General features: G+C 45.2%; 1 protein-coding gene across 10 annotated transcripts in view; it reads right to left on the bottom strand.

Moving 5' to 3' along the window:
* The window catches only part of GRAMD1B (GRAM domain containing 1B), a 209,355-nt gene that overhangs the window by 4,485 nt on the left and 194,002 nt on the right, over positions 1–10,868 (bottom strand). For all 10 annotated transcript variants that reach the window (XM_083480961.1, XM_083480959.1, XM_083480962.1 and 7 more), the window contains 5 exons: positions 9,403–9,506; positions 7,531–7,734; positions 6,223–6,313; positions 1,949–2,056; positions 1,088–1,205 (listed from right to left, as the gene is read on the bottom strand). In XM_083480961.1, the coding sequence (XP_083337087.1) occupies positions 1,088–1,205; positions 1,949–2,056; positions 6,223–6,313; positions 7,531–7,734; positions 9,403–9,506 (625 nt within the window). The remainder of the gene's footprint in view (positions 1–1,087; positions 1,206–1,948; positions 2,057–6,222; positions 6,314–7,530; positions 7,735–9,402; positions 9,507–10,868) is intronic.

The following is a 10,868-nucleotide window of genomic DNA, read 5'->3' as shown; positions in this document are numbered from 1 at the left end:
CTGCAAGACCAAAAAATGGGAAGGGAAGCTTTCAAATACTGCTGTGCTGTTTTTGCAATCCATATTTTAACAGATTTGCTTTTGGCATTGTTTTAATTCAATTATAGTTCAGTTACTTTCTAACTATCATCTTTTGCATGATTTTTTAGCATTCCGTTTTAATTTTCACAAGCTGCCCCAGGTCCCGGTTCTGGGAAAAAGTGGGGTATGTATGTATAAATAAATAAATAAAAACTTGCATATATAGACTTCCCTGTTCATTTTAACGGAGGAAACTCCACACAAGCAAAGGGAGATGCAACTGAAATTGAATAGCTCCTGCAGCTGATGTAGCTCTGTAGGCAGAGGTTCCCTGAAGTACCCACTTTTCCGAGGGCTTTCCTTTCCTGATGGCAAGACCCCATTTCCTTATAGCTTGCCAAGTGAGGGGTACTACACAGTTTAGTTGTCTTAAAAACAATAGCTATCTCCCTCACGCACGCACATGGGTCCAGTCATCTCACATGCGTCCAGCATGATGGCTGAACATCTGTTTGCTGATTGCTCTGAGGTGAATGATGCCTTTATATGGCTCTCCAAGTCACCACACACTGGGATATGCTCTACACACAGAGAAAGCAAATTGGTGGATCAGAGCCACTGGCTATGTGCATTTAGTGCGCGAGCAGAGTAACACTTCACCATTAAGTTACAGAAAGACATAGGGGTGCCCGGGGGGGGGGAGAGAGTCTGCAGCCACACAAATGTATTCTAATTTGCTAGAGAAAGGATATGCAATTAACAACCCCCAAGGCAAAAGCTAGAAGCCCCGGGATAGCACCTTTCGGTTTAAAAAAGTGTGCAAGGCTCTCTTGGGGAGGGTGAAGGGAAATCTGTGCTTCAAGATCAGCAGCCAAGTTAACTGAAGTTCAAAAATAATGATTTCCCATCTTCTTGATTCTGGAGCATTTTATTTTCTGTTCAAATCTCCCTTCCATGAGTAATTATCCCCCTGTGCCTCTGGAAAATGGTTTGTGATTTCAATTGGTGGTATGCAGGGGAAAAGGTCAGTCACATCCATACCAGGGTTCTAGATGCAAGTTCTCACCTGATCTAGGAGAATCACGGATGATTTGATGATCTCCCGCCACTTCTGAAGCTCTGTGTCATGATACTTCTGCTGGGACTCTAATAACTGAGCCCATTCAGTCTGGGACTGGGGTAACCTGTCAGGGAAGAGAAGGAAAGATGAGCCCTGGAAGGCAGTGCAGATTTTTTTATATTATTGGGTTTCGATGGTGGTTTGGCCACAAGAGGGGTGCTCGTAGGGGTGGGAATGTAAAAAAGTGAAAAGCTTCTGGGAAATGATATATAATGAGATGAAAAAAATGTTGACATATACATTTATAAAGAAACCAGAAGCATTTTTACTGGGCATCGTAGGAAGTGATATAAATAGAAAAGAATGCAAGCTGTTTTTATATGCAACAACGGCAGCAAGAATATTATTGGCACAAAAATGGAAGCAAGAAGAATTACTGATGAAAGAAGAATGGAGAATGAAATTAATGGACTATGCAGAACTAGATAAATTAACAGGAAGGATTCGAAATCTGCGGGAGCAGAAATTCACAGAAGACTGGTGTAAATTTACAGATTATTTGAAAAGTAATTGTGATGATCAGACTACATTTGTAGGTTTGCAAGAAGTTTTGTGAGGTGAATTATTGGAACTATTGCAAAAATAGATAAAGGGGAGGATGGTTAGTTAAGATAATTAAAGGCAATATGAATTTAAGAAATGCATAAGAAGTGGTTAAAACGGGGGATCATCAGAGGTGCTGGTGGAAGTCCAAAAAAAGATTGTATAAGTGGTGAAGTTTTGTGGTATGGATTATAATTTATATGTTAAAATTAATAAAAATTATTATAAAAAGAAAAAAGAAATTTTGCTTGTAGGGTGTGTTACCTTTCCTGTAACCGTAGACCCTGCCATGCTGTGAGGGTTTGAGTAGTGTATTCCAACATCCAGAGTTTGTAGAACAGCATCATGTTGAGGATTACCAAAAGCACCAGACTGGAGAGGGACAGAAGAGAAATGAAAGACATGCAACCTGGACTGGGGCCCTTCTTCCAACTCGCACACAAAGCCCCAACAACCAGGAGGACCCCTTTTCTGAAAAGCCTCAGACAGATACGCACTGTCCTTTTTATGTGATGAAATGAAGCCCTGTGCATTTGTGCATGCTGAACCCATTCTATGGATGCACTGTGGATATCTTATTCATGATCAGACATGCCCCAGTTTCAACACCCTGAGCAGAAGAGCTTCAAAGTATTCACTTACTATAGAAACATCTAGTCCGCCTGACACCCCAGCATTTATTGTAAGCCACCTTGAGCCTTTGTGGGTAAAGCAGATTTGGGGGTAAGGTGAGGATAAGCCCACCTTGTAGGAGATGCTGAGCCCACAGTCCCCACCCTTCTGACACAACATGCATAACAGTATTGGGAGCTCGGCAAGTCAAGAGTCTCTGGGCTGAACCTGCCCCCTTGTTGGAGTGACTTGCTCCCCTCCATCCTCCTTTCTGAAACAGATGGAGCAGGGGGAGCTCAGGAGCCAGAAAAGGAGGCCCCCTCCTCTCTTGCTGCCCCCTCGTCTCATCTTCTGGAGGCATCTTTCAGCCCAGGTGGAGAAAGCTGCATGAGCTTTCTAAAGCAGGACAGAAATAACGCAGCACAGATAAAGCCACCCTCAGCTGAGAGCTGAATGGAAAAGAGGGGTTCTTTGTTAAGTTTTGGGGAGCAGCAACAAAATGACACGGAAAAGGGAAGAAAAAGAAGCACAGCCCAGGAGGATCTGAGCAGAGATCAAACAGACAGACAGCGTTAAAAAAAAAGAGCAAAAGTCCAGCAGGCTGGGAGGAGGGAGGAGACAGGTGAGAGGAAATCAAGGTGAAGAAGAAGTAGGAGGAGACGGTACCTGAAACAAATCCTAATGGGAGCAGGGAAGAGAAAAGATGGAGGAGGCGAAGGTTAGAAACACAACTAGAGTTGAGAGAGGAGAAAACCGCAAGGGGGGGTAGTTCTTCTAAAGGACACAGAACAGACACATATTGGGGAGAGGGGTTGCAGAGCATGCGAAGAGGAGAGAAGAAGAAGACACCCAACATTGGTGATGCGGCAGTGGGGCATGGGGCAGGGAGGTGCCCAGCACTCGTCATGCCATGTACCAGAGGGCACGGCTAACTCCAAATCCTGAGAAGCTTAGGATAGCAAAGGCAGGATGTAACCAGCACTCAGTGTCAAGAGGCAAAACCACAGAGTTCCTTGGGGAGTTGATGCAAAATGAGAAGAAAAACTAGGCATGTGGAGTGGGGAAGGGGGTCTTTTTACAACAGGGGGCAAGGGTGAGACTAAGACATCTTTGAGGAGCAGTTTCCGGCTGCTATCCAGGAGCCTTAGGACCCTTTCCCCTGCATGGTCACTGGTCTACCCTTCAACAACAAGGACATGGTTTCCATGTGTCGTAGTAGCTAGCATGTTGGAACAGGGACCTGGGAGAGACCAGCATTCGAATCTATACTAAAGTCACGAAGCTCATTGGGTTTCCTTGGGCCACACTCTTAGCCTAGCCTACCTCATGGGGCTGTTGTGTGGATAAAATGCAAGGGGGAACTATGTATGCCTTCAACATGAGCCCCTTGGGAGAAAAGGTGGGGTAGAAAGATAATAGTAAATGAAAATAAATACTCTCTTGCCCAATTCCTGAGCACTATAAAAAAACAAAAACAAACAGAACCAATAAACAACAACCGCTTGCACATACAGAAACAAAGCCTTTAGGTCAATCAAAACCTGGTATGCAAATTAAGGATATATATCTGTTTTATCTCATTTGCAGAACCTGCCCCCCCCCCCAAAAGGCTATGTATGTGGACTTAGATGGCAGAGCCTCTGATGGTTGTGATTTCCACCAGCAGGTGGCACTGTTTGAGACATCAGCTTGTAGAGACAGATTGCAACTGAACCAAACAAAGTACCTAAGGCTGTACGGCATACCAGTCAAATTAGTCTTGTTGCTAGACTTTCAGCTAGCCATTGGTTTGAGACCTATCTACCAGAGCAGGAGAAAACAAGCTTGCTCCATCTCCCATGTGACAACTCTTGAGATATTTGAAGATGGCTATCATATCTCCTTTCAGTCTACTTTTCCAGGCAAAACATAACCAGCTCCCTCAACTGTTCCTCATAAGGCTTGGTTTCCAGACCCCTGACCATCTTCGTTGCCTTCTTCTGCACTCATTCCACTTTGTCAACATCCCTCTTAAATTGTGGCAACAAGAACTGGACACAGTATTCCAGGTGTGGTCTGACCAAGGCAGAATAAGAGTGGTACTATTACTCCTTGGGAGCTGTCATTTTTTAAGGGCACTGTGAGTTATTAGGGGGTCTCTATTCCCTTCCCAGAGCTACAATTCCCAATTATCTCTTTAAAGAGGGGTTGATAGTTAGGCCACTCTGGAAATTGTAGCTGCAGGAGGAGAGTAGAGGTAGGGGTCTTTGAACTACAGTTCCCAGGATTGTTTGGAGGAAGCCACAAAAAATTAAGAGCGCCTGGACTAAAATTGTCTATCAAAAACTTCACTCTTGTAGTTTATCACCACAACAGCTACTCACTTTGGGTTTTAGTAAAGCAAACAGTCTAATTTGTTGATGCCTAAATGATATTGAGCATCAGAACAACTTGGCCACAATAAGGAAATTTTGCCCATGGTATGACTATTTTCCATCTTCCCATTTCAACTCTCTGGCAACCTATCTGCATAACCTAGCAACTCTAAAATATAGATGCGCTTTTACGCTCACAAGATTAAATGTATTGCCCTTGGTTGTACTTGAGGGACGATTCTAACAGATTCCACAAGAAAAATGCTTATGTCCCTATGGAGATGGCAGTCTCAAATCGGTGGCACATGCCCTTTGGGCTTGCACTCTTTATAAATACTTGAGGAATGAGGTTATCACCCCTCTTTTATTGTCCATTCCGGGTCACCCAACCACTGCCATAGTGTCCTTTGTCTTGGCAGATAAAGATAAGCAGGTGACAGCAAAGGTTGCAAGGTTTTTAGCTGGGGCAATCAGAATAAGATCCACCATTAACTATTGATTCAAAACCCCAAAATGTATTTTATAAAACTGACCTTTTATTTCTATTCTTTGTATATTGTATTGTTGTTTTATTGCTATGGCCGATGGCTGACACAAATAAAGATTCATTCTAATGTGGTAGGACACTGCTTTAAATGTATGGTGCAGATGTGTGTTCGTTCAGAGTCTTATTCAGCAAATGGTCAAGTCATTCCAAAACTCTGTAGAGTTCAATTTATCTGGCATTATTTTATTTTATTAAAAAAACACAGTTCTGCTTAAAAAAGAATGTAAACATTCTGCCAGACCAACCAACAGGTGCAGCATTTTAAAATGCTGGATGGGTGAATTTGAAGCTTGGGAGGTGATGGATGGTGGGGTTTCCCTTGCTTGTAATTCAGCTGGTACAACTTATCGCCTCCAAAGTTGGACCAGTCTGTGGCTAAAAGGTCCCCAAACTTAACAAAAAACAGGAAACGCCACAAACAGAGCAAAGCATATTATCGTCACAACAACTTTAAATGCTTATGTGTTGCAGAGTTATACTCCTCTGCTTCCTGTGCAAAAATGGGCCACAGCATTTTTCTCTGGAGAGGAGGAGGGGGGCACACAATCACATCACCAACCATAAGCAAGCTCCGCAGAAGCCTGAACCCTCTCAACCCTTGAATTCCTCTTTCCCAAACATGCTGGGTCTTTCCCCAATTGACTCTTGGCAAAGAAGCAGTTCATTCTGCAATCCTCTCCACAGCTGCTTCTTGGCTTTCTCTCCCTCCCCATCTGCCCTGCCCCAGCTCTTCCCCTGCCCACATAAACAACCACTCCCTCTTCAGCATCTATTAATGCCAAAACACCTCCTAGGATCCCCAGGAATGCGGACCTGATTCAGGGTGAGGGGAGTGGACTTGGGATACCTCAAAATCTGGGTGGGAGGGATCAATTTACCAAAAAATAAAAAATAAAAATCTTAACACTATTATAATCCTACTAGACTGCAGACTAAAATGGAGGGAGGGAGGGGGAGAGAGAGGGAGAGACAGAGCGCAGTAACAGAACAAGGAAACTGACAAACCAGGTCGAAGAATCACTTACACACAACTGATAATGAGCAGCAATTTGGAGACGCTCTGCAGGTGGAAGCCGCTGGGACTTTCCTCAGGGATATGCCGTGTTTGAGTGGAACCTGGAAAGCAGCATTCGTTTTACACTGAGGAGGTCAAGTCCCTTCCCTTAAACACACCCAAAAGCATATGTCCCATATATTCGATCTGCAGAACTGGCATCATTACAGATGCCACATAATACTCATTCTGCATTTGTAATAAATCAATATTTTGACGTGGCAGCAACCACACTTCGGAACTCCCTGCCTATTGATGCCTAGCTGGCTTCTTCCCTGTACTCTTTTCGGGGCCTGCTGAACACATTTTTTGCTTAAGGCAGTCCCTATCCAGAAATGTAGAACACTGAGACTTGTTTAAATCTGTTTTTAGCTTCTCACTGATTTAAATTTTTAAAAAATGTTTTGAATAGTCATTTTAAGTGTGGTTTTGTTTTGTTTTTACTGATAACTTCATAGTTTTATTTCATGGTTCCTCCCCTCCCCCTTACAATCAAGTGGTCTATGCATTCCATAAAATAAATACATATTGGGAAGAGAATCCTCCTTTGGTCAACCACGCTATGATTTAATATCAACAACGCTGTACGACAGTGTTTCCCAAACTTACAATAACCACATGCCCCATTTTAGAGCTTAGTCTTATTGGGCTACCCCTTCTCAGGCAAAGATAATTTCGGGGTAGTTTTAATAATACTATTTCATCTACGATACAGTCAAGTGAAAAAGTCTGCCATTTACCCTTTGAAACCCTTTCACGTACCCTGCGCCACAATTTGGGAAGCGCTACTCTAGGAAAAAGGGATGCGGGTGGCGCTGTGGGTTAAACCACAGAGCCTAGGGCTTGCCGATCAGAAGGCCAGCAGTTCGAATCCATGCAACGGGGTGAGCTCCCGTTGCTCAGTCCCTGCTCCTGCCAACCTAGCAGTTCGAAAGCACGTCAAAGGGCAAGTAGATAGATAGGTACCGCTCCGGCGGGAAGGTAAATGGTGTTTCTGTGTGCTGCTCTGGTTCGCCAGAAGCGGCTTAGTCATGCTGGCCACATGACCCGGAAGCTGTGCGCCGGCTCTCTCGGCCACAACCCCAGAGTCGGCCACAATTGGACCTAATGGTCAGTGGTCCCTTTACCTTTACCTTACTCTAGGAAAACCATTTCCCCTCAGGGACCCCTATTCCACACCCTCAATGAAACTACCTCAGAGGGACCTGGGCCTCTGCCCATCCCATAAGCCTAAACATGTCCCCCCAGCCCGCCCCCATTTGCACATGGTGCTCCTTACCTGCCACACGCTTGATTCGACCTACAGCTTCCTCGTCTGTGGGGGTGGTTACAGGGCTCAGTACTTCCTCCAGGTGAGGCCCCCTCAGGTGAGTATGGGGCCGTTTCCTCCGGCGCACTGTGGATTGCTTGCTTGCCTTCACTTTGGGGGATTCTCGATGGAGCTCGGCTAGATATGTGCTCTCTGTTTTGGTCAGTTCACTCTCTGCCAGGGAAAGCCGGGGGGAGGGGGCAGGTATCGGTCATGGAGAGAAGGCACCGCTTTCACTTCAGCCACAACGGAGGTTACGGTCAGGGGCACAGGCATCATCACAACAGCGCCTGTTTTCAGCCTCCCCAACCCCACCCCATTGAGCCAGTAGCTTCAAGGGACAGAAATACATTACATATAATGAACCCGAAGAACTGCCAGTTGCTGCTTTTCTGTACATATACACTGCCAGTTCATTTCAGGGCCCAATCTGAGGTACCTCAGGTTAGTGTTTAAAGCTCTAAATAACACATTCCCCAAATATCTGAGACACCACCACCTTCCATAGAAACCCTCTCACTCCCTCAGAATTTTGGGGTGGCGACGGCCCAGGACAGGGCATTCTCTCTGGTAGCCCCTGAGTTGTGGAATTCCCTCCCAGCAGAGGTGTGCCCCAAACCCTCACTATATAGCTTTTGGGGAATGCTGAAAACACACCTCATTGACACCTGAGATGTGTGTTTTCAGGGGCCCACTCTTATTTCTTCGGTTGTAATCTGTTAAACTGTTTTTAGTTCTGAATTTTAAATCAACATAACATGCTCTGGGACCTGCTGCTGAAGGGTGGGTAATACATTTAATAATACCAATACTATTATTAATACACGAGAGGTCCAGAGGGAGGCGATATCAGAACAGGCCTTTTCTGCATTGGTTCACCATTTGTGGAAAGCTCTCCCCAGGGAGATTCACCTTTAGGTGGCAGGTGAAAACATTCCGCTTTAACCAGGCCTTTGGCTGTTTGACATCTGGTGCCCTTTTAAATATGTTGTGGGAGGGGGGGGGGTTATTGATTTGCTTTTGTTCTTATTTTTATTATGTATTTTGTGGTTTTTATATTGTAATTTTATGTTGGAAATTCCCTGAGATCTGCAGTATACCGATTTTTAATAATACTGGTGGTGATGATGATGATGATGATAATAATAATAACAACAACAATTTTATACCCCGCCCATCTGGCTGGGTTTCCTCAGCTACTCTGGGCGGCTTTCAACTGAATATTAAAAACAATACAGCATCAGGCATTTAAAAACTTCCCTAAACAGGACCACCTTCAGTTGTCTTTTAAAAGTAAAATAGTTGTTTATTGCCTTGACAGCTGCTGGGAGGGCGTTCCACAGGGCAGGCGCCACTACCAAGAAGGCCCTCTGCCTGGTTCCCTGTAACCTCACTTCTCGCAGCGAGGGAACCGCCAAAAGGCCCTCGGCACTGGACCTCAGTGTCTGGGATGAATGATGGGGGTGGAGACTCTCCTTCAGGTATAATAATATAATAATATTAGGATAATAATGGAGACCTTTAGTATTAGCATGCAGGGCTAAAATACTAAAAGGAAACCTTTTGACAATCCCAAATGTTTCAAAGGCTCGGTTTTATCTACTCCATTGGTTGAGTTTTATGGAGTTCCGTCATATGCCATCACAGCAAACAAATGGAAACGTAACTAGATGCTTTACCTCAGGATCAGGGAATCTGTGGTCTGCAGTCCAAATGCTGTTGTTTTATGACTCCCATCATTTCTGATCATTGGACCAGGCTGGCTGAAGCTGATGGGAGTTGGCCTGCAACAACATCTGGAGGGCCAAAGATTCCCCAACCCTTGCTCTAGCGAGATCTCACCTAAATGGCGGAAATAATCATCTAGGCCACTCCAGAAGTTCTTCTCAATGAAAGATTTCACCAGCCCCCATGGCTGTTTCCTGTATCGTAGCTCTGTAGAAACCCTGAAAAAGAAAGAAAGAAGAGGTCACTTCCAAGAGCCCTAACTTTTGGCCTCATGAGCATTTGTTACAACCAATTACCTGCTTTTGGATTTGCAACGTGAAACGTTTTCCAAACATGGTATACCTCTGAAACTACAGTTAAAACTCTCCTTGCTCCAAATTCAATGAATTTTCTTTCTGTCTGTCTTTCTTAAGAGGTCTTGCACCATTTTCAGCAGTGTATTAAATTGCTGTCTTTTGTTTTCAGCTGTTGCATGGTGATTCCCGTCCCCCACCAGTTGGAATAAAATAAAGACACCGGACACCAGAATTTAGGTTAATGGGCAACAAATGGCCACAACTTTATTGGTTACAGGTAAGAGCGGTATTGGCTTTAGGCATTGGTCCTATCAGACTATGCAGGATAAAACCGGAAGGGGTTAACACCAACAGAGGGAGCCCCTGAGATGCACATCCCTAGGCACTCCCCGAGGGGTCACCACTCGGGAGCACACTTTAGGCCCTAGCCTCCATAGGTTTCGGACGAGGCAACGCCCCCCGGAATCCTTTATCGGACTACCCCTAAATATTTGGGGGAGATGATGGCGCTCCTCCCTCCCCGACTCATCAGCATAATAATACCCCTACCAATGCCTAACCGCCAAAACCAAGGAGTTGTGACGTTTTGCTACGAGGTAGGCAGAAAAACCAAATGGCTTTAAAAAACAATGCCAATTAGCTAAGTGGAAAAACTCCTACCAGGCCCCTTGCGGTGACCAACCGAGGTCCATAGCAAAGTCAGAGGGAAACCTAGAGGGAGGGTGGGTGGGAAACCGCAGCTGAAATGAAGAGGAAAAGGGGCGTTCTCGGGCCGCGCCGTCCTTAAATGACCCCAGCTAGCTCCGCCCCTACAGCCAGCCGATTGGCTGGCCCAGGGTATGACGCGGCCCAAGGATTCCCCTGATCGCACAGGGCTGCAGCCAGCCCCGCGTGGATGTTAGTGGGTGTGAGCCCGCAGCACCCCCCCCCCCCGATGTCGGGAGTGGCTTTCTCAATTTTCTTAAGTGTAAATTGCCTTGAGACGATGGTTTAGAAGGCAATGAATAAATCAATGATGGTGACGATATAATCATCTTAATCCTAAATCTGTCGCTCTATCTGCTTTTGCCTCTGGTTTCACCCTCCACTGGCATGCAGCTCTTGGAAAGTTCTCGAGACCACATAGTCCTCTGGCTGAAAAACATCTCCTGCCCTCCTGGCTTAGAGTAAACTGAGTGTCACTAGCCTCTGAGACTTGTATTTCCAAGCTTAGAAATATGAGCAGCAGCAACCTATCTGGGCAGGTGTCATTCAACTCCATTTATCACAGTCCTTGCTAATATC

This window comes from Podarcis liolepis (assembly GCF_965112155.1).
Source record: "Podarcis liolepis genome assembly, chromosome: 16".
Classification (NCBI taxonomy): domain Eukaryota; kingdom Metazoa; phylum Chordata; class Lepidosauria; order Squamata; family Lacertidae; genus Podarcis; species Podarcis liolepis.
The sequence above is the reverse complement of the archived record's forward strand: the minus strand, read 5'-3'. Positions and strand labels throughout refer to the sequence as shown.